This window comes from Osmerus mordax, chromosome 4 (genome assembly GCF_038355195.1).
Source record: "Osmerus mordax isolate fOsmMor3 chromosome 4, fOsmMor3.pri, whole genome shotgun sequence".
Classification (NCBI taxonomy): Eukaryota; Metazoa; Chordata; class Actinopteri; order Osmeriformes; family Osmeridae; genus Osmerus; species Osmerus mordax.
Window position 1 is genome coordinate 10,188,734 of NC_090053.1, and position 24,040 is coordinate 10,212,773.

The 24,040-nt window shown below is 43.8% G+C and overlaps 2 protein-coding genes across 3 annotated transcripts; one reads left to right on the forward strand and one right to left on the reverse strand.

The window, feature by feature from the left end:
- The first annotated feature begins 7,672 nt into the window (after positions 1–7,672).
- On the forward strand, positions 7,673–18,508 carry eif4g2b (eukaryotic translation initiation factor 4, gamma 2b). Of its 2 annotated transcripts, XM_067234263.1 has the most exons (22): positions 7,673–7,834; positions 8,919–9,028; positions 9,898–9,959; positions 10,648–10,713; positions 11,071–11,196; positions 11,397–11,499; positions 11,649–11,780; positions 11,984–12,050; positions 12,186–12,337; positions 12,521–12,631; positions 13,050–13,232; positions 13,566–13,707; positions 13,985–14,157; positions 14,282–14,395; positions 14,810–14,938; positions 15,058–15,162; positions 15,332–15,547; positions 15,725–15,983; positions 16,299–16,503; positions 16,732–16,934; positions 17,086–17,207; positions 17,323–18,508. In XM_067234263.1, the coding sequence occupies exons 3-22, from the start codon at positions 9,916–9,918 to the stop codon at positions 17,389–17,391; spliced, it is 2,721 nt and encodes a 906-aa protein (XP_067090364.1). In that variant the 5' UTR covers positions 7,673–7,834; positions 8,919–9,028; positions 9,898–9,915; the 3' UTR covers positions 17,392–18,508. The 2 variants fall into 2 exon arrangements, with proteins under 2 accessions (XP_067090364.1, XP_067090365.1); XM_067234264.1 differs by lacking the exons at positions 7,673–7,834; positions 9,898–9,959; positions 10,648–10,713.
- Positions 18,509–19,011: 503 nt separating this feature from the next.
- On the reverse strand, positions 19,012–22,283 carry LOC136941708 (trichohyalin). Its single transcript, XM_067234265.1, has 7 exons — positions 22,229–22,283; positions 21,689–21,889; positions 21,122–21,309; positions 20,032–20,245; positions 19,711–19,809; positions 19,557–19,624; positions 19,012–19,259 (listed from the first exon to the last, which is right to left on the reverse strand). Exons 1-7 carry the CDS (start codon positions 22,277–22,279, stop codon positions 19,100–19,102), a joined length of 981 nt encoding a protein of 326 aa, XP_067090366.1. The 5' UTR covers positions 22,280–22,283; the 3' UTR covers positions 19,012–19,099.
- Between the last annotated feature and the right edge of the window lie 1,757 nt (positions 22,284–24,040).

Here is a 24,040-nt window from a genome sequence, read left to right on the forward strand (position 1 = left end):
TTTTACAGATATATTTAAAATAAGTCAAGGAGGTCGTGGTTCTTTATTGCCATGAACACATTTAAACTGCCCAATAGAAATGTGTGAATTGGAAAATAGTTTACATAAAAGAACTCGTCTAATCTCTCATCTTTTGCCTTCTTGATGTGGTTGGACCTCACAGGGACTACTACAGCCCTTATTAGTATGATCTCGGGTCATATTGACCTTAAGACAATAGGCATTACTTTTTTGTGGCAGCTACACTGAATTTCCTTTTTTGATTAACCCAAATGTCCACTTTTGGGGTCATTATAGGACGCTACTTTGGAGGCCCTGTACTTAGATTAATGTTTTCTTAGGTTTGAACATTTTGGGTCATTATGATCCCAGGACAATATGAGGGTTCAGGTTTCTAGTCAACACTCCCATTAAAGCAGTCCAACTTGCTCTTGTATTTCCCAAGGCTACTCTTACATTTGCTTAAAAGAATACCTACACAATTAATGCCTCAAACACAACCTGGTAACTGCACTGCCACTTCTAACAAAATGTCAATACATTTTATATATGCTACTGTAGTTTATTTGCTTGGCTTCACAGTAAATATAAATGACAATGCAATAGCATGACATCAAAGCACAAAACACAGACTTATTTTGAAACTGTTTCATTACGTGATCCCATGTTGTATCTGCCTTGTGATCTCCTGTGGAATATAAAAGCACTACAATATGGCATTGTATGCTGCCCGTTATATAACCAACTGTATTTGTTCACCTCCCAACATATCTAAGGCATCGTCCTTCTCCTACTTTCTTTTTGAAGTCCGTTCATAATCAGCTTTTAAACTTTTTACCAGTTTATAAATTCCTGATTATCTTAACATCTCTTTAATGTATTGTTGGTACTTTTGTATAATGCTGCTTGTAACATTTTTTTACTAGGGCCTGTAATCATATTTAAATCATGAATAACAGGCCTTATAGATGTATTTACATAAGTTAATCATATTTAAATCATGAACAACAGGCCTAATTAATGTATTTATTTTCATGCCTAAAAAGTTCATGTTTACAGGACATTTAGGTGGACCTTAAAAAAGTGTTACCCTTTGTCTAAATAGTGTTTACAATGACAGATATTTTCAGCGTAACGATTCAAACATTCTAGCTTAATAATTCATGCACACTTCCAGTTTGTATGGAGGAATGTTATTATTGGTTACTTATTATGAGATCTTGATATTTTGAACACGAATAGTAATTGTATTTTCCTCATAGTGGAGGCATTGCTGATAAATATAGGCTACTATAATTCCCCCTAGATGTTTTGCACTGTTAATGTTACCCCATGAGATTGTGGGTGTTGGACTGTACAATGTAGCAATGTTTTTTATTTGTTTGTATGAACTGGTTACTCATTTTCAGGGATAAGACTGAACCAGAATAAACTGGATTATACCAGATAAGACTAGGAGAACCCTTGTATACTGCGGGGAGGAGGACTCTGGCTCTAAAACAGGAGGCAAGACTCCTCATTTATTTACCATGTCAATGTCATCTTGCACCCACACACTCGCATACATACATGTATTTGTGTATGAAATATGCAAGAAACTTTCAAAACATGTTGAGGGTCCAATGTGTTTCTTATTTTCTCTTTCAAAGGAAGATTAAAGACGGAACCAATATTATTTACAAATTGTTGTTACCGAATCATTCATGCATCCATGAATTAACATTCAACTACAAACTCAAGAAAATTTGTGTAAATATCTGCGTTTTGATTTTTAGATATGGAAGTATATGAATGCAGTTAAGGAATGCATGTAATTGCTCTAAGGAGGATGCAATTAAAGTTTGTATTAGTGTATTGTTTTAGAGTAAAGAGTGAGGCTTTCAAAACTAACTTGTGTGCATAACATGCACAATTATCCACTCAGTATCCCTGAGTCTATTAGTACCTGACTATATGTAGGAGTAGAAAAGTAACTATCTACAAAGCTTCTATACAAAAAAAAACAAGAACAATTGAGGTGTTATGTATATGGCAGGCGGCCACATGCTACTTGTGGACAAACAGCTTTAATTAAGTATGTTTTCTTCACTGCCTCCCACAGACAATAGTAATGGTGTGCATCCATGTCACTTTGCCAAGAAAGAAAACTTGTTTAATCCCTGTGACTGCATCAGAGCGCCTTGTAAAGTTCACGTTATCTCACACATTATGACATGAACGTTGTTTACCTATGATGGTTACCCAGTGGTTCTATCGAATGCTTGTGACAATATCCTATCCTATCCTATTTTTATAGCATGCATCATGTTTGCATGTGTGAATTCTAAACAGAGGTGCACCAGTACTTGTACATGACGTTTATGTTTTTCAGACTACTATGGAAAAATATTGCCTTAAAATCTCACTGAACTTTTGGAATTGTGCAATGCCTTCAGATATTTAATGACTGATTCTCATTTTGTGTCAGTACAAGTGTTTTTGTATAATCATTCACAGCCACTGTCAATCATGCGTTGTTCATCTCAGATGCAGTGGTAAAAATGATGTGAATAGGTGACAGTGGGGTCTGAACAGTAAAGTCTATGTTGTTTTGTCAACAGGCAGAATCTAAAGAAACCCAAATCCAACTCAATAAAGGCCGGTACATACAACCATAAATTCACTTAGTATAATTTTTTTATCCAAAGATAAATACAGGGGGCATTTGAACTTGCGACCTCTTGATCTGCAGTATAATGCTCTACCACAGCTAAACCCATCCCCTATAGCTTGAACCACCCCTATGTAGTCATATAATCAAAGCCACTTTTTCTAACTGTTATTACAGTCTTATTCTTTAATAACTCTTTACCATTATTGTAGAAGTTTTATCATTCTAAGGAATACATTTAAATCTTTTTGTTTATTGATTCTAGTGCAACCCATATTTTGTCGGATAATTATGCATTTCATTACAGAAAAAAAACATTTTCTTATCTTAATCAAAATATTTTTATAAAAATGTTCTGTATTCAAATATACAAAATACAGTATGAAAAGAAAGTGGTGTGTATAGTTCAGTTGTAGATCATTTGCCTGCAGAGCAAAATGGCCCAGGTTCAAGAGATCCCCCATGCATGTCACTTGGATAAAAGCATCTGCTAAGGGAATACTAGTCATCATTTCGTTATTATCCAAATGTACTTTGGAGAAGTGCAATCAATGTCTGCAATAACAGTTGAACTATACTTCACACCTTTCAATGAAGGCAACCCTCAACATAGCTTTTACTGTTCTAGGTGGAGGCATAACCTACTGCAAATTGATATATAAATAACTATTTCTGTATTCGGTATAATAATTTTCAATAAAAAATGCATATCAAACACATATTTCGTGCATGTCTTAACACTAACACTTTTATTTTTAGGTATTACAATGACATGAACTGTTTCAACCCCAACTGCCACACCACAGGAAGAGGGTGCCAAGCGTTTTCTTTAGTTTTTCCCTAAAGGCACCCAACAACCAGTTGACATTCTTGGCAAGTGGTTTGACAGAGTGTGTGGGGGCTGTTTTGTAACAAGTGACATTGCGCTAATTGTGTCCATGTTACTTTTTTCTTCTTCTGACTTTAGGCAAACACTTGTGTTGTCCAAGATTTTAATTGGATTTTTAAATTCAAGTTATATTTATCCCCATACATAGATTAAAGTGATTTATTTATTGACGTACACTTCCCACTTGAAAACCTTTTACCGATCCAAACAATTAACTCCATTGACGTAACTGACTGTAATAACTGACTATATCATAACTGACTGTAATAGCTCACTGTCATAATTGACTACTTCATAATATGCGAGAGCCCAGCAAATAATTGTAACCTTTCAATACTTTATACATGCAATGATGAATCCCTCCCCCCCATCCCCTCAAATAACAATCACGTGGCTTGTTTGAGCTAACACACAGACTCACACACACAAACCTTTACCCTGCTTATTAACTGGCATTTGTCCAATGGATGTTTTTTCACATACTCACCATCATGATTTTCACGTTGCATTTTACTTGCAGAGCATTAGGTATTTGAAACAAATGAACAGAAAGGGTAATTCAATATGAAAGCACTCAGCTCTAGTTTGGCATTATGCACAGAAAGCCCAACAGAATGAGGGATTCAAAAGCAATAAAGAAGATGTTAAAAACCTCTGCAGCTAAGGAACCCAATTTAACAGACATCAATATGAGCGGGGGCATCAGAGATGCTGTTGGGAATGATTCTCTTGCTTTGTGAATATCAACGTATACCCAAGTTCCACATCAACCTGCAAGTTAGTAGCAGATAGAAAACAACCCCATACAGACATAGGAGGGTATTAACACAACGCTTGACTCTGTGAAATTTTGGAAGTGCCTTTCCCAAACTTCTTCCCCAACTGCACTGCATAAGGATTTGAAAACCCCTGATGGTCTTTGCTGCCTACATCAATATAGAACTGCAAGGAGAAACACATTGCAAGCAGATCATAATCTATATATGAGCAAGAAACATTCCCCCCTCTGCTATTCTTTGAAGGGGAGTGATGCGTGGATGCCAAATATAGAAATATATTTTCGTGCTCTTTCTATTCTTAGACCAGGCAAACCATTCTGCCACATTAAAGTCTTTTTTTAGACTTTGTTACATAATAAACATATAAATGGTGCACGATAGAAGCATTTGCTTCCTTACTCTGAAGGAAAGAGAATATTTAGCCACACAATAATGCTGCTCCAAAAATAGACAAAACAGGAAACCTGTATGGGAACTGTGATCTTTGTGGTAAATTTTGCAATTCGTATTTTTTCATTATAAAGACTGTCCTTTTTAATTATTCATCAGGTCAAATTTTGTAGCAGAATGGATTGGGGGGGAATAGCCTAAGGGATTGTGTGAAGTTGTTTACAATGCATAATTTGGTTAGTTGAGGGGGAGGAAATGATTTGATGTTGGAGGCATGTCATCTTGTTTGTGCATTAAAGCAATAAAACTCATCAAGGAAAAAATAAGATGCATTTTGCCATAATACACACAAAGGCTGGAGCGTAGTTGGTTTCACGGCACTGATCAACTTCTGTGAAAGAATTGATCAAGTGCGCAAAGAAAGAAGGGTCCTCCTCACACTCCCACCATGCCGTGCTCCTTGCACTCCCATCATGCATTGCTTCTCCCTTCATGCTCTGCAGTGGTGGAATGACCTCCCTGTTCACATATCCATCCCTAACGGTCCTTTCATGGGGGTCTCTCTTTACCTCGAATAATCTCTCTCCTGCTGCCCCGGGCTAAGGGCACCAAAAGCAGCCGTTCATCTCTTCTTGTGATACCTGTAATTGTGTCCCTTCTCTATATATTGTATTTGAGATCCTGTTGATATGTAGGGAGACAGAGAGGGGATGACATGCAGTCCGAATCTAACTCGGACCTCTGCCGTAAGGCCTCAGCTCATTTGGTAGTCTACCTGGTGAGCTACCGGGGGCGCCTATCTCAAGTAATTGAGATGCTATTGTTGCACTGTGGTACTCGTTTTCGGTGAAAAGACTCGTTTTGCATTATTTTTTGTTGTTGGATAAAAGTTGATTTGGATAAAAGCATCTGCTAGATGTATAAAATGTGAATGCAATTTGAAAGAGACACCTCATCTTCTAGTTGTATGTCTGCAAATTATAAATGAAGACATTGATTTTGTCAATGGTTTCTTATGTATGTGTAGATTTGTGCAGTAGGAAATGAACAAGTGAGTAATGAATGTTAAATTGTTCATTTACTGTTGGGACCTTAAAATATTGAAAGAGAGAGCTCATCCATAAAATGCAGTGGGTATATTTATAGAGGGACAGATCAAGCCATGTGGAACGAGCTACTACAGGGTGCCTAGTTCATATAGCTTTTAGAGGAAAATAACAGGAGAAAAGAGAAGGACCCCCCGCACCAAACCCACATTTGCATGTAAGGCCACTTTGGTGGATGGGACATTAAACTTTTAGAGAATGCAGCAGGACTGCAATAAATAATTTCCACTTTGAAAAGTGGAAGGTCCATGCTTAACTCCCACATCTCCATAAGGTCCCTGCACTGTTAAAATACTGCTTTGTGTCAGATGTAATTGTTTTGGATGACATATGAAGAAGTGACATCTTAAAACCCTCCTTTTATTATTACTAAAGTAAAAGAGGAAATATTGTATGTGGCATGAAAGAAGGCACATACCCACAAGGTAGATCATTCCATTAGGTTTTGCATGATGGACATGAATAACTCGCCATAAAAGGGAAACACTCAATGTACATAAATGAAATATGATTGGGCCAATGAAGACTTAAACCATTTAGAGGTTAATCCTTTGGCAGTTGACATGGAAAAGAGAAGCACAAATGGTTATCATACTTTGAACATAGTTTCCTACTGGCCTCAAACAATTTGTATTCTAGTTGTAAACGGTGTACTTTAACTGAACTGGAAATTGAGTAACGGTATATCAGACAATTACACAGTTTTCACAATTTTGGGCTCCTTCTAACTGAGGGAATTCAAACAGTCAATAAGCTACCTATTCTAACCATTGGCTAGGTAGATAACTTCACAAGAAACATTTCTAATGTTGAAAACGTTGTAAGAATGGTAGACTTTCCCTCAAAATGTTCGATTTTTGACATTTATAGCAAAAATGACAACCAACATGTCTTGTATGACTAGATCATTTTCATATTTCACATAAAATAAAAGTAAAAGTGATTTCACTTCATTGTGTTATACTGCCACCTATGGATGACTGTGTAGAGGGTAGTAAAAATGTATCTCCAAGACAATGTTTTGCAAAGATGAAAATGAAGCAATAATGTAGAATGGCCTTTCATGTCAACACAGAAAAAGGCAAACAAAAATATCTGCGTCTAGGCCTAGCCAATGCTATGTTATCTACAACACGATTTCCCCTTCACCATTATTAGGATTCCTCTGGTAGAAGGAAACCTATTTTTATTGTTAGTTTTATCCGTCAAGAGCGATTTGTGGAAACGGCTTTACATATGGATTGTCCTACACGCATTCTGGCGTCGTTTTGAGCCCATAGGAAGAGACTGTTGATTGTATGCAGCTTTTAGACTTAGCCTACTTTCGCAACAGATAGCACTAGTAGCCTGGGGCAATTTCCATGAACAGGGGCCAATTATGTTTGAGTCAAAATCAGATAATCGGTCTGACTATTATTATATTTTCATAGACTACGTCAATTAAGACTTGCTTGCGAACTTTTATTTTGTATAAATTACCGAACATCCGATGGTGCGCTTTTATTTTGAAAGGTGCGTAGGCTCACACCTTGAACAAACATTTTTGTTTGAATAGTACATATAGAAATTGTGAATTACAGCGCATCGTTTTGTGAAATAAATTATAATGGTTCGGAAATTACTTTTGGGTCGTGACTTAATGACCAAGAACAACTGTGGGTCCTGTTAGACCAGTTGAGAACCAATTGTCTATACCTAGGAGGTCTTAGGTTTATATATAGCCTAGCGTTTGATACAAAGTGCTCTGATGTTTGATTTAATTTTTGATTTTATTACTTTAAAATGTTACTGTATTGTGATTCGCTAAGGAAGTCATAGCAACAAATTACGTGACAATCTGTTGTGACGTGGGTGTGACGCGGTGCAGATAGACGAGACTGATTTTAGGTCTTCCAAACTGGCCGGACCGGACAGTTGTCTTCTGTTACAGATTAAGGACTAAACTCGATTTAATAATAACACATTTTCGTTTTTCGTCTTTGGAAACCAAACAGTAGAAAACTGGGGTTGTTTTGTTAAGGTAGGATCATTACCTCCAAAATCTTACCGGTTTCTCCAAAATGGCTACGAACAACGTCTTCCTTAATGCTAGAGCTACTACCAAACCGATGGCATGCTAGACTAGTGCTAGCTAGGCTAGCCACCACGCAAGCTAACTATCTCCACTCTTTGCTAGCTAATCTACCTATTGTAGAAAATGGCGTCGTGATCATGTTTTAAGTTTACTTAGCAGGTATTATGTATTTGTTCGGAATACATATAGCTATCTTTTGTTTTTGGAGTTACTTTAATGACTGTAACTACAATAGTCTAAAGAGCTACTGTAGCTACTGCTAGAAAAAACCTGAACAACCACAACTATCGAAGCTGCTGATAGCTTTGTAGCTTAGTTAGCTAACTAGCAAGTAGATATAGCAAAGCTAAAGCTAACGTGGTAAACTAAAATGCTACTTTGTAGTCGAGACACTTCAGTCTATAGAGCTAGTAGCCTGGTAGTTGTTTATCGTAAAAGTATTGTACGTAAAAATAAAACGAGTTATATTAGTGATGTATACTACCAGACTAGTCTTATCAAATAAAAAACTACAGTAAGCTGATGCTAATCAATGCGCCACCAACCCATTCCCAATAAACCACGGGGAATACACGCATTTAGGCTAGAGCGAGGTAGCTAACAAAGTTGGTTTTACTTTGTTGTATATCCGACTAACCTTGCCTGTGCAAAGGCTAATGCTGGCCAATAAAAAATCCGTGACTAATATACTTTATTTGTGACTATGTTGGGTAACGTTAACTTTAGGTAACTGGTTGATGCGCTTGTTTCCTATTTTGTCGTGCTAAGGAAATTAGCTATGTTAGCTGTGCTAGGCTAGCTAATTCCACCTAAAATTCATTGTTAGCCTGTCTGACAAGATGGTAATTATATTAAAACCATGTGAGTTGACAATATAACGCTTCTTGACGTCGTGCTAGTAGCCTAATTGTCTGTAAGTCATTCTAATGTCCTTAATAAAGAATTGGCATTGTCATCGTCACGTTCATTTGCTACATAGACTATCCCGTCTACTGCTAACCAAGTGATTTTTTTTTTTTTTTTTTTACAGCACCGTTTTCCCCCACCCCTCCCTATTATTATTATTCCTTTGAAGATTCTTCGTTGTCAAGCCGCCAAAGTGGAGAGTGTGATTGCAGAAGGGGGCGCTTCTCGTTTCAGGTAGCTATATTCACCCTGTAGCCCACACTAACACTATAATTTGTAGTCTTTTGTCACCTTCCCCCACAGTGCTTTTGTTTTGTGCAGTAATGGCTTTTTTTCATAACGTAGCCAACCAACAGTAAATATATAATATTAGAAGCTGCACTTAGATTCACCACACCATGTTACTTTGGTTAAATGCCACAGTGGCTCTATCTACTTTGTTACCCCACAAATAATTTCCTAAAATTCTCTGGGTCATGCCAGTGTTCATGGTAATTCATAGCTCTTCAGTACCCAAGCAATTCACATTTACAGCACACAGGATTATACCAAGTATGTGTTTAGTGATGGGCAAATTGGTTTCCAGTAATAAGAAACAAGTGTTTTGAAAGGATCCCAATGGAAAGAATACTACCGTGGTGTGTTGTGCCACCATGTAATGCCCCAAGACTTGCCCTCCGCACCATTGTTTTACTAAGTGTCTGTGCTGCTGTCAGGGCTACTGCTGCATTAATAGATGTGGACTTACTGCAATGAGCCACCCACTGCTGAATGTGAGCACTGTCCAGCCGGCAGCTGCAGCCCAGAAAACAATTGACAGATACATGGATGTGAACAAGAGCAAGGTCTATGCATGAATATTCAGAGACACTGTCCAGTTATTTCCCCTCTTTAGTCATTCTGGGTGTTCTAATTGTCACTCAAGCTGGTTTATGGTGAAGGGAAACACAACTTGTTACCTAACTAGGCATTGTCAGCCAGTATGATCTGTGTATGTTCAGTAGCACCTCTACAACATGTTGTTATGTGGGATAACAGGCTGCACCCCACCATGTTCTTTGAAATATGTGATTTAGTAACGTATGTACTTGCTCTCCAACAAGATTAAGACCGTGGATATTATGCAACAGGATCAATGGCTACAGCAAAGAGAAAACCAGACAAAGTGGGTTTTCTTTTCATGCTCCCAAAATGTTACAATGTAATGCTGACTTCTTGATGGTTCTTCCCAGGTTATAGCAGTATTTGTGTCCCATATCATCTCAGCTCCGTGCAATTTGGTTAGGCCCCGGCCATGTCTGCGTGACTGGCACATGCCCTTTTGCCCGTTGTCCCGATGGTCTCCATAGTAACTGTATTTGGAACTGTAGATGAGAGGTTACAGCGATGTGTTGAGGTGTCCCCCGGGGGCCAGTGTTGCCACGCAGCGTCCCACATCGCTGTTCTTGTTGAGTCATGCAGCCGTGGACACCCATGTGAACGGCCTCGCGGCAGGATGGGAGGCTGCGCAGTTTTGGAATAGCACACAGGATGTAAGCTGGCTAGCAGAATTGTTTATCTAATGATGAACGCTTGTGTACGCTATTCACCAATCACAGGACTGGGATCAGGTCCAGGCTAAATAAGTAGCTAGACTGCTCTTGATTGGAACGTTCCAGGGGTGTTTAGCGTAGCCGTGCAGTTGTTCATAAGGATGACATTTAGCCAACAGAGCTGTGCTTTCTGTGACAGGGAGAGGGGACATTAAGGGATACAAAGGGCCAGATAATGTGTACAAGTATCTGATAATAAAAAAATAAAAAAACATGACTATTTCACTGTTGACTGATGTTTCTCACTTTGTTTTCACAAAGTGCTTCTTCGGGGGGAGGAGGTGTTAGGAGTGCACCTCAGCACCATCCCAAGACTGTCGGCAACAGGTTTGTTACCGTAGCATCCCCCAGAAAACAACACACCGGGCACCCCTTGGCTAGGATGCTAGGGTGGTCTTGAAGTGTCATATTGTATAGGAATATTAAAGCGGGGAAATATTTAGTGACATTTGGTGTTTCACTCGGCTGTCTTTTTGGAGACTACAGTATTAAAAAGGTGGCCATTTTGACAGGGGGTACAGGCTCGATCATGTGATTCTTTGTTTTGGGTTCCCGACTGAGGTTTCTGTTGTTGCTTCGACCCAGTTCCCCTCTGCGCTTGTGTCTGCGTGTGTGCTTTACCAGGGCCATGTGACCTTCATTAGACAGCCGTGGCTTAGGCTCTCTCCTCTCTTGTCTCAACAGCGAGTTCCTGGGGAAAACCCCAGGGCAAAGCGTTCAGAAATGGGTTCCTTCACGAAGCACTAGACGAGATGCCAACTCCAGCAACGATAAAGAGCGCCACGATGCCATCTTCAGGAAAGTGAGAGGGTATGTATCAGGGCTGGCTCGTTTCATCACGTGCAGCCATTAGCCACTCCCGTTCTATTTTAATTTAATTTTTTGGGAACTGTTTGAATTTCTGATTGTGAAAGCAAGCGACTGTTGCTTTCGCAATCCTCGGGACGAGGGAACTCTCAACATGTCTGGCCGTTGCAATCCCCCCTCTCCCACTTCCACTGTCTCTGCAGCATACTCAACAAGCTCACACCTGAGAAGTTTGACAAGCTATGCCTCGAGCTCCTGAACGTGGGCGTTGATTCAAAGCTCGTCCTTAAAGGAGTCATCTTGCTGGTGAGTTCACCTCCATGTCCCATGAAACCAAGTCAATTCAGTGAGAATATTCCAGGCACTCGGGTCAGATCACACACAGCCTTACTCCATGCCTGTTTCTGACCGCTGTTGTCGTTATTCTCCCTCATCAACTCATCTCCTGGGTCTAGATTGTAGACAAGGCCCTAGAAGAGCCAAAGTATAGCTCGCTCTATGCCCAGCTATGTCTGCGCTTGGCAGAGGACGCACCAAACTTTGATGGCCCTCCACCGGACATCCAAACATCCCAAAAGCAGAGCACAGTAAGTGCCCAGTCACGCTACGGTTATGCACTGGCCTGGTTTAATAAGGCTGCCCCTGTTGACGCCTGCATTGTATACTTAAAAAATCTACATGCATTGGACATTTGCCCATGAATATTTTCCTCCTATGACATTTTTGTTAAGGGCGGTGTTACCGTGTTGATCTGAAGTTTCAATGTTGTCATGGTTTTCTTCTTTTGTAGACCTTCAGAAGACTGCTTATTTCCAAGCTCCAAGATGAATTTGAAAACCGCACAAGAAACGTCGAAAGTGAGTTGTTCCCAAACCACAGCACATGCGCGGTCTCTCTCTCTCTCTCTCTCTCTTGAAATATCTTCCCAGTCACACTGTTGCCTACCGCCCGTGCCCAACACACTGTCCCCTCTCGCCCGCTTTCCCCTCCAGTCTACGACAAGCATGACGGCCCCCTCACCACCGAGGAGGAGGAGCAGCGGTGTATCGCCAAGAGCAAGATGCTTGGCAACATCAAATTCATCGGGGAACTCGGCAAACTCGACCTCATACACGAGTCTATCCTTCATAAGTGCATCAAAACAGTACGTCCCCCCCCCCCCCTTTAGCCACGAGTCCCCCTCCCCCCCTCCTCGAAGGGGTCGGGTGAAGTCTGCTTAGATGCAGAAGTGTTATTTTTTTTTGGGGGGGGGGGAGTAATTTGGCCCCCGTTGAGGGCAGAGTCCTGTTTTGAGTCTTACCAGCTTGTTTACTCTGCCCCTCTGCAGCTCTTGGAAAAAAAGAAGAGGGTCCAACTCAAGGACATGGGCGAGGATCTGGAGTGCCTCTGTCAGATAATGCGAACGGTGGGGCCTCGACTTGACCATGAGAAAGCCAGGGTGAGTCCCGTCTCCTCCATCCCTCCTCCTCGCCCTCCCAGGGGCTGGGCGCTGGCCCCCTCCCTCTAGCCTGTGAGGCCAAAGATGTCATAAGAGCTAGGAGAGGAGCCACATAGCTGCCGTCGTAGTCTGTCTCGAGCCAGACTCTAACCACGCTTGGTTGTTTTCATACATGTTAGTTCTAAAGCAAAGCTGAGGGCGTTAGTTGTATAGGTTTGACATGGACGGTTACACAAATCATGTATACAAAGAAAGAACAGGGGGGGGGGGGAGTAAGCTTTCAACTATCCGCCATCTGGGTTCAAAACCCTGCCCACCGCGGCTTTGTACAACTTTGTGTTCTGTCGATAGTGACATTATACATGTGCTGAGTATAGGTACAGTGGTTCCTGACTAATCCATCCTGCCCCCCCCCCAGTCTCTAATGGATCAGTACTTTGGCCGGATGAAGTCGTTAATGAGCAACAAGGAGCTGCCTGCCAGGATCCGCTTCCTGCTCCAGGACACAGTGGAGCTGCGAGACAACAACTGGATCCCCCGCAAGGCCTTCATCGACAACGGCCCAAAGACGATCAATCAGATCCGTCAGGATGCCGTCAAGGTGACACGGAAGGAGCCTGCCAGACAAATTGCTCTTTAGGAGTTAGCTTCTTCTTTTTTTTTTTTTTTTTTTGTCTTTTGTTGTTAGTAATGTTATTCATCCTTTCAGCGGCAGCGATAATTCAGTTGATCTGATGCATACACTACTAAACACAATGTTTATGTTCTGTGTGTATACTTTGCCGCATGTAAGCATGCACCATATCTCCTTACCCCAGAACACTACCGCCCTATATTTGTTGTTGTGCTTTTAAACCTCGCCGCGGTTACTCAGTGTTACGCAGTGTCCCAAATGAACTCATCCGGTTGCATGTCCTCGTTTCATCCCCTGCAGGATTTGGGTGTGTTCATCCCTGCGGGCATGGCTCAGGGGATGAGGATGGAATTATTTATGGAAGGCTCCTTCATGCCCAACCGCATGAAGCTGGACAGGGAGACACCCGGGGGGCTTGCTGACATGTTTGGACAGATGCCAGGTTGGTCGTGTGTTGGGATTCACTCTGAAGACCTGATCTGTGCGTCTATAGCTCGTCTTCATCTCCCGGTTGCCATGCGGGGATTCTTTTTGAAGTCTTTTTATGACTCCCTGCCGAGGCAAATGCAAGGCCAATGAAGGCTGTTTAGATTTTTATGATTATTCATATTTAAATGTGTTCAGTTTTTTTATATATATATATTTAAAAAAAGATATATATATACATATATTTTTTTTTTTCTGCCTTTACTAATCCCTGCCACCTCTGTGTTGGTCAGGTGGAGGGATAGGGACGGGCCCTGGTGTCATTCAGGACCGGTTCTCACCCACAATGGGACGCCATCGCTCCAACCCTCTCTTCAACGGCCACGGGGGCCACGGGGGCCACAATGCCCCCCAGCCCCCGTCTCAGTTCGACATGGGGGCCAAGCTCTTCATCAAGCCCAGCCAGGTCACCCCTCGTTCCCCTTCTCTTCTCGGGCTAACGCCGCTTCAGCCAATGAGCTGCTGCCTGTCCTTATATCCGCGGTGAATTGACCCGCGTATTGATTGTGTGCCCTTCCTCTCCGTCACAGGTGCAGAATCAGCATTTCCTCAACCAGAACCAAAACCACCAGGCTCAACAGCCGGTCCAGTCCAAGGACATGACCCCTCGGTTCAGCAAGAAAGGTCAACTCAACTTGGACGAGGTGGGTGGCCCCTGCGGAAAATCCAGCGCCAGGCGGCTGAATGTAGCCTGTTTGTTTGTTGTTGTTGCTGCTGAAAGAAAGCATGACTCATGCCCGGTGATTATGAAAAGACGCGTTATTCTGAGGAGTCCAACCGGCTTGCCAGTTCTCTCTCTCTCTCTCTCTCTCTCTCTCTCTCTCTGTGTGTCTCTCTTTTCCTTCCTCCCTCCTTCTCAGTCTTCTCCTCGTCCCCTCTCTCTCCTAGCCTCTCCTCCTCTGCTTATTCCCTCCCAACTGGCTACTGGTCCGTTGACTGCGATTATGAGATATGAGGGCATGAGGACCGTTGATCCAACGTGGATGTGTGGGGCACATGTTGGTGTTTTCTATATCCTAATGGTTTGCGGTGTTTTCCCACTGGGCACACCCCAACAGATCAGCCTGAGGCCGGCGCAGTCGTTCCTCCTCAACAAGAACCAGGCGCCCAAACTCCAGCCCCAGAACCCCACCATGAACCCCCACGGCAACCAGCCCCCCCGCACCCAGACCCCCCCACTGGGACAGGTACAGGCCCCTTTAACCCCCCCCCCCCACACACACACACACATGACTGGGCCCACTCGCGTGGAGGTACGGTCTGAGCCCGGTCGTGTACACGTGCCGACTCTTGTCTCTCCCCTCAGTCTCCACAGCTCGGCCTTAAAATCAACCCGCCGCACATCCAGGAGAAGCCTCAGAAGATCTGCAAGAAACCCCCACCTGCCAGGGAGGAGCTGTTGAAGATGACGGTACGTTCCTCACCGGCCTCCAGGCTCCCAGCTTGAACCCCTCCTCTAAATGATCTATATAAATCACATACATTTGTAAGAGTATCGGTGCACATATTTCCCCCCTCTCTAATCCTAAATGCTGTTGGATTTATGCATCTAATTCCTAAAACCTTCCCCCCTCCCTCAGGAAACGATTGTGACGGAGTACTTGAACAGCAAGAACCTGGCGGAGGCGCTCAGCAGCATTCGGGAGATGAAGGCGCCCAAGAACTTCTTGGCGGAGATGCTGAGCAAGGTGATCGTGTGCTCCCTGGACCGCCCGGACGAGGACAAGGAGCACTCCAGCACCCTCATCCACACGCTCCGCTCCGAGGGCCTCATCACCGGAGACAACTTTATGCTGGTATTGTACATGCGCGCACACGCACTTTTTTTTGCCAATGAACGTAGACGTGTCCACATGAATGCGATCAGCTGCCCAAGTTGCCCTGATTCCCCATGCCTAAGTGGCTTTCAAGTCTAAGTGTTCCACGGTTTCCCTTTGGACCGGACCGCGTAACTCAGTTTCCCCCTCCCCCAGGCCTTGATGTCCGTGCTGGACCAGTGTCCCAAGATCGAGACGGACGTGCCCCTGGTCAAGTCCTACCTGGCCCAGTTTGCGGCGCGCGCCGTCCTGGCCGAGCTGGTGAGCGTGGCGGAGCTGGCCCAGCCCCTGGAGAACGGCACCCACTTCCCCCTCTTCCTGCTCTGCCTGCAGCAGGCGGCCAAGCTGCGGGACCGAGACTGGCTCGCCGACGTCTTCCAGCAGAGCACGGTCAACATGCAGAGGATGCTACCCGGTAGGCCCTCCCTCCCTCACCCAACACCTGCATGTCTGGCCTTTTCTTGACGGTGCGTGGGCGAACGGACCTTGCACTCGTTGCCTGGGCGTTGAATTAGGCCGGTGTTGAAACTTCTTGACATGGCGACCTGAGCGTGAGCATGCGTGTTCACGTCCAGCTGTACATCTGTATGGCGGGTTGGGTACCTTAGCCTTTCAGCTTGGCTAAGCTTCCATCTCTTCATGGTGTGTTGTTGTGCATGTTGTATCCGGGGTCCACCACAGCTTCCTCCCCGGCTTGCTTTGTAACGGCGCTGCTCTGCTCCCCTGCCAGAGATCGATCAGAACAAGGACCGCATGCTGGAGATCCTGGAGGAGAAGAGCCTGGGCTTCCTGTTCCCCCTGCTGAAGCTGGAGAAGGAGCTCCTGGTGCAGATCAAGGCCGACCCCTCCCCCCAGACCATCTACAAGTGGATCAAGGACAACATCTCCCCCAAACTCCACACCGACAAGGGCTTTGTCAACATCCTCATGACCAGGTAGCTGCACACACTGGCGTCGTTTGAATGCTCGTGGGAAACATTCATTTAGTGGATTAACCAGAGAACGATGATCTAGCTGCCGTTAGGTCTTGGGATGGTACTGGAAGTTGTACTGAAAAGAAGGAAGTCACGCATGCACGTTTATTTTACTTGGTTTTGTGTGACCGCCATCGCTAACACCACCTCCTCATGGGCTCTCTATCGCTCTCTCTCTGGCCCACCCAGCTTCCTGCAGTTCATCTCCCAGGAGCTGGGCGTGGTGGAGGAGGACCAGGCCGCGCCCCCCAAGGAGCAGCTGGAGCAGGAGAAGCAGCTGCTGCTGGCCTGCAAGCCCGTCCTGCAGAAGTTCCTGCACGACCACACCCAGCTGCAGGTCAGCGCCCTGTACGCCCTGCAGGTGCACTGCCACGCCAGCGACTTCCCCAAAGGTGAGTCTCGAGCACGCCCTACCCCCGCCCAGCCTCTGAGGGCGTGTCTCTCGGTTCACACGCTGTCATGTTGCCGTTAACGTTTATCTGAGGTGCTTTCATGCAAGGCGAACTGGTGAAAAAGCCTTTAACCTGTCGACCCGCGTTTCAGGCATGCTGCTGCGCTACTTTGTCAACTTCTACGACATGGAGATCATCGAAGAAGAATCCTTCCTCGCGTGGAAAGAAGACATCACCCAAGAATTCCCTGGAAAAGGAAAAGCTTTATTCCAGGTATTGCCTTTCCCAGGCCTAAAAATAACTGTTAAAGAAAATCACGTTTCGTAGGAATTTGACATTTCCAGGCGCGTAACCTCACTCTTCGTCAACAACCCTTCCTTCCTGACAGGTCAACCAGTGGCTAACCTGGCTGGAAACCGCAGAGGAAGAGGAGTCTGAAGAAGAGGTTGAAGGCTGAGGCTACCACCCCCCCCACCCCCACCCCACCCCAATTAAACTCCTCCCTAACCACTGTTGCACGGCACTCAGCTGCTAATATCTCCAAGCTGAGAACACAGTATTTTACCAGGGCACGATGTGTTGCTTCCCTTTCTGCGCCCTCACCTTAGACCCTACACCAGGCTGAGAGGCAGTGGATGATGTTTTTGGTTGTTCCCCCCCTCCCCCCCTTTCCTCTGGTTGTCCCAATTGGCTGGATCTGGACGTTCACACCGGCTAGACCGCGTTTTGCATTGTAACAATGTAGATATAGTTCTGCCACAGCTCCTAAATCCTCCAGTATGGCTTTCCCAACGTTGATTAGCTGTCTTAACACCCTGAGAGAGAACACTTCTCGAGTATGTACACAAGGGCTATCCAGATGGTAGGATAGTGGCTCATATTTTCATGAAGGAAGTGTTAAGGTGGCTAGAAAGCAGTGGCGGCCCTGATGCGGTGAGTCTCCACAGTAAGCCTGCTGGAAAACCCATCCTTATCTTCTTTTCCAAACCAAAGTGCTCTTCACTGCCCGTCGCCAGCGAGGAGCAGTTGATATTCATTGTCCTGGAGAACCCATTTGGCCTGTCGAGGCAGTAGAGATTGAACCCCACTCGCTCTGGTAAACATAAGTGGTCGCAGTATTCATCCTATAAATCTTAAATTGTCCTAGAAACTGTAATCATTGGTGTGCTGCCGAAATGGTTTCCATTAAGTTGTCTGTGTTTCTACCTCCTAGTAGATGGTGTATTGTGCCCAGATTAAGAATTATTTTGGTGAAAAAAAAAAAACATTGCAAGCCCAAGACTGGTATTCTGGTCTAACCTGCAGGTCCTTCTGTAGGACCCACTTTTGTAGTTATCAAGTATTAGAATTAAGGAACCTAAATAAATGAAATGATTGGACATCTCTTCTAAACCCTTTACCAATGATGTAACGTACCTTGGGGCAGGTTTAGGAATATAATATCCTCCTGAATATCGAGTGATATTTGACCTTGTTCTGTTTGCAACTTTAAAAAAATCAGAATTGTAACCAAGTAAGTTTTATCCTGTCTTTTTTTAATTGCCGAATTAAAGTTGACATGATTGTTGTTTAAATTCTTTTGGTGAGCTTCCCCTTGCAAAAAGACGATTTTTTGAACGTTTTTTACGATGGTTTGTTGCTCTGCGAGACCAGTCACTCCCCTGTGCTCGAAAGCCATATATGTATTTGTGAAGAAGCATTTTGCATTATGTTCTACGGTTGTATTCAATTTCAGTGTTCTCTATTGCTAAACTTTCAATAAAGTCCAATACTTAGAGCAGGATAGTCTGCTCTGTCAAGGTGGCCACTGACAGTTTAGATCCCAGACTATTTGTTAAATCTGCATATCCTATAGGCTACAGACAACTGATATGCAAACTTAAAAAGGAATCATCATTTGGTGGATGGGAACTAGATTGAGCCGTTTCTGTATTCTTTAGAAAGCATTTGCTGGTTTGGATGTACAGCACAAATGTTTTATACATCAAATATCTTGCCTTCTACAGAATCACTTTTTACATGCATGCGGGACTTGCATGTAAACAATTTTATTTCAAGTTCAACAAGGAAAGCGGTAGACACTGGGTTACAAAAACTCGTTTAGTTAGTTCCATTATTTAGTTTCCGTATCTTTAGTGTTAACGAACCAGGGACATAATATTCCATCATTCCTCATCGGTGGGTATCCAGAAGTACTCGACCACCTTCCTGCCTCTCCGTGTGGGGCTGGCCTCATGCATGTCCCCTGCCATAGGAGCGAGATCTGAGAAGTGGGAAGGGCCCTGATCCTTACCCACACGTGGGGCAGTGACCCTGAGCATGGTCCTAGAAAACACACAAAACATGAGGGTTTTCTGTCAATGTCTTCAAGTTGACCGTGAGTAAACGAAAAGAGATCACTAGGCTTCAATGTACACCCAATCAGAGTTTCATATACGCTGTGGAAGCCGACAGTGGTGAATCACCAGTACTAGGTTTCATATACACTGTTTAAGCCTACACAACTGAAATCTCTTCAGTCTCTTCATGGTCAATCTCTTCATGAAATCTCTTCTGTTGTAGACAGGTTTAATCTGAGGGGGAGGTTGTGGATGTATGGGTGTTTGATGTGAATGTGGTTACCTGGACGGGCTCCTGTCGGCATCCTCAACTCCAGGCTCAGGTGTGGAGATGTACACAGGGTCCCCTTCCTGAGGGCAATTATTTGTTATCGATGTTTGTTGTAAAAGATCATTTTGTTTCATGTTTTCATATTTGTAGATTGTAGCTCTCTTACTGTAAAATTCCTTGGAGTGCCATCCTGATTTTTCAGAATTTTCACTCTCTGGTCACTCTCAGTCATGCACAGAAAATAGCTCTTTATATTGGCTTGACACTGTAGGGAAAACAACATAACACAATAGAAACTCAGAAATAAAGTAGGAATAAATATATACAAATGAAAGTCCTGATCTGAAAGTCTTGATATTAAGTTTGATGATAGTCAGTGTGTAAACCATAGGTGGCAAAACTACCTAATATATTATTTTTGCAGGCATACTGTAGCAGTGAATAAACACATAGCGTCAGAGGAGAGTCAAACAGGGTTCCCACGCACAGCTTTGTTCTGCCGCTGAGACTTCAGGTCCTCCTGAGCTCTGAAGATGTCCGTCAGGTTCTGGTGCTTCTCCCTCCAGCCCAGACACTCGGCCGTGCGCTCCTGCCTCTCCCTCTCGGCCACACGGCGCTCCTGGTCGGCCTCCAGCTGAGCTCTCTCCGCCCTTTCTCTCTGCTCCTCGGACGTCAAGGCCCGCCTCCTGGTGCTTACTTCTCTTTGTAGTGGAAAATACAATACACAGAAATGCCTTCAAACCCCCCTGATGGATGTGTCTTGCCGGGACGTTTGGGCTACAAGAACCACATTTCTCCATACAAAAAACTGTTGACAATGAGAGCCTTATCCAAACCAACAATTCCCTCTTTTGCCCATATATAATAAGGTTCATATAATATGAACTAAATGATATACAATAGTTGCTCAATATCATCTGGTACCTAACCTATACATATCACTGTGCACAGCAAAGTTGGGGTTAGGCCATAGCTTCTCCCAGGAGGAAACCGATATCCTTGTTTGGAAGGGGCCGAGTTGCCCAGTGCGCATAAATGTCACCTCTAGTAGCCTAAACCACCGGGGTCAGTTTACATAAAATCCCCATGGGCATTTTAACCCTATAACCCAAGGACAAACCCATGCCAACATAACATGAAAAAGTGGCGTGTGTGATTTCGGATAAATCTACAGGCCAGGTAATCTACTACCACACAAACACCTGACTATGCTAAGAGGTGGTTTGACCACAGGGAGACGCTAGTGCAATATTTTGCTTAAATTGACACCAAACTAGCACTGCGCCTCCGGATTGTGACTGACACCCTCGACTGCGCTCCCACACCCATTTCGGCGAGAGCGATGTCATGGTGAGCTGGTAAATCAGAAAACTTGCCCGTGCAGGCAAGAGAAAAACCACCTTGCACCCAACGAAATGATCCCTACTGGTCTAGACAGAACAATTTCAACACTTGCTCAACATGCACAGATTTTTTTACATTTACATAACGTTGTAATTTGTATCAATTTTCTATATATAGGCCTACAATGGGTATGTGTTTACAGTGTGTATGTTACACACATACAATGCCCTTACTTTTCTTTGATCTTCACATTCTCTTCAGTCAGTTGTCTCAGCTTGTGCCTGAGCTCATTCCTCTCACCCTCCAAGCTCTGGTTTTCCCCCAATAGAGTGTGTTTCTCCCCAGACACCCTGTCCAGTTTCAGCTTGGTCTCAAAGTAGTTCTTTTCCGTTTTGGCCAGTAGAAGCTGAACATCTGTGTGCTGCAGGAGGAAAACGGTAAGTCACCAACCAGGACAGTTCAAATCAATTCAACTATTCTATATTCCATTGAAACAGCCCCAAACTGGAAACTGGAGACATACTGCACATGCACTGTAGCACTTACATTGGAGACAATATCCTCTCAAGGGAACTCCCATTGACTCACCAGGCATGACTGACCTCAGCCAAAGTATGTATACTGTTACACATGCTGCTCTGCTACAGTTACCCTAATGATGCTAATCAGTTATGCTTCGAGAAGGAATGATTAAAACTGACCCTTAAGAGTAAACCACCCCAAAATGTAGGGTAATTTCTGTGTTAGGTCATGCGTGTGTTTGTGAGAAGGTTTGAGTGTGTTTTTTTTTAAGGGACCACCTCTTTTTTGAGTTGCTGCAGTTCCTCACTGAGCTTGTTCATGCCAGCCTGTGCCTGCTCCCTTTCCTGATTGCTTCCCAGCGCCCGTGCTTCTGCCAGGGCCCGGCTCGTCTCTGCTTCACCCCGAGACATATCCGCCTCATCTGCGGCCCGGGAGCACAATGTCGCCCTCTGTTGGCTAAAATACACCTTCTGCTTCAACTAAAGAGATCACAGTGGTTACGTTAGGAACATGAAGGTAAGGTCATGCAATATGTTTGAGATCTGATGGTTCACAACCCCATTATATAATATTGTATGTACTGTGTAATACATGTATATATAATACTGTGTATATTACAGCTGGATTGTAGTTCTAGTTTCAAGGTGACATTTTATACTGAATCCACATCACAGGTTGTCTTTGAACAGGGTTTAAAACAGCAACAGTGACAGTAATAGTTATCTGCACTGAGATTTGGTCATACTTTGTTAACGTGCTTCAGTGACAAAAGAGCAGAGGTCGGCGTGGAGTGGGTAAGAGGCTGATTCTACACGTACCTCCTTGACCTGGGCCTGGAGCTCCTGGTTGAGGTTCCTCAGGTTCCTCATGGTCAGCTCGTTCTCTGTCCTCATCATGATTCTTTCCATGTGAATCTCATTAGACAAGTACTTGTTCTCTTTCCTTAGATCCTCACATTCCTGTGTGTGAATTATAACATTGGGCTCCTACTAAACAATGACTGTACATATTTTTTTGTTCATCGTATTGCTAAAATAATAAGAGCACGCTAGCCTGACGCCGAGTTTCACAGGCAAGAATGGCTTTGTCCGGACATCAATATTTTCTGGAGCACTAATCACATTGCCAGCGCACTTATCAATGGAGTTGATATTTGGATGGGACACCAGCGTGTGCAGCACACACATCTCTGACTGCTCACCTTCCTCTTCCTCACCAGCTCCCCTTGTAGGTGGTTGATCTGGAGGAAGGAACCGCTGGCGCTCAGGGCGCTGAGTGGTCGAACTGCCCGCACAGGCCTCCGTAACGGTCTGGAGTGGCCCTTAATCACCCCCTCCTCTGCTCCGTCCCTTGACGCCTCCGTCCCAAACTTCGGCCCTCCTCCTCCATTGTCATTACCGTTGCTGAGTGAAAATGACTTATATAGTCTGCTGTCCATAGATTGCTTCCATCCGGGTGAAGAAAGAGTTTGTAGGTCGCCGTGCGACTTAGCTCTCAGCGCCATGTTTACACCCGGTTTAGTCTGTTTTCACCTGGTAATTTCGGTCCCGAAATTTCTGTAAAAGGGATGGAATTCGGAGTTATGACCTGTTTTCTTCGTTACCTGTACAGTGAGTAACCACTACTGTCTGTATGACACAAGTAGAGTCTTGTCAACGGCGCAATGAATTAAATATTGACGAAGTAATGTGATAGGTCTTCACGAGGGACGGAAGAGAAACAGGACTCTGTCATGGTGTTGCTGCACAATCTTCCGTAGAGGTCCAGCAAAAACTTGGTGTCGGGTGGTTTGCGCTTGTTGTCTCTTTTGCAGCAGAAGAAATACACAAAAGCAAAAAAACTATAATCGCACGAAATCCTTTCTATAACACCTTAGCCTACCTCCAAATGAACTTCATCCTACCTCCAAATGAACTTCACCCAATAATTAATTAATACATGTTTCTACCAGTGCCTACTGTATTAATAATATAACTTGTAATTATAATGGATAATCTGTTCTTCTCGGGTTCTCCTCATCTACCTCGCTAGGGACGGGTGACTGACTAGTTATCCTTACAGAGCCATTCTCATGTCTACACTTGAGATGTATTATTCACACCTTGCCTCAGCTGAAAGTAAGACAAGCTCCCTTCACTCCCTTTCTTCCGTTACTAGCATAATGTGTGAGGATACTGCCACATTAATAGTAATTGGTAGTAGACAAATACAATACAGAACTGACAGAAGATTGTCCATAAGCCCAGACAAAGAAGCTATCTGTTTTAGGCCCTCTCCTTTTTAGGCCTCTATGAATTATTATCCATGGTCTTGTCACTCTACCCTATAAAATCATTTGAAACCTCAACAACAACTTTTCACCAGACACCTACAGTAACTCACCCATAATTAGGCAAACCTTATGCACTGTCTGTGACATTTGCATGACCATCCCACAACAAATTCCAATATCCAATACTCAATGACCCTTTTGTCTTTCCAGGGGGAGATATTGAATGTGTTTGCTGAGATGGAAATCTCCCAATCCAAAGATGGAAAAACATCCTCGACTCAGAGAAAGCCCTGGAAACGGTTTTAAAAGATTACCTTTTGCATTCTCAGGAACAAGAGGACATTTGCGTCACTGTTGA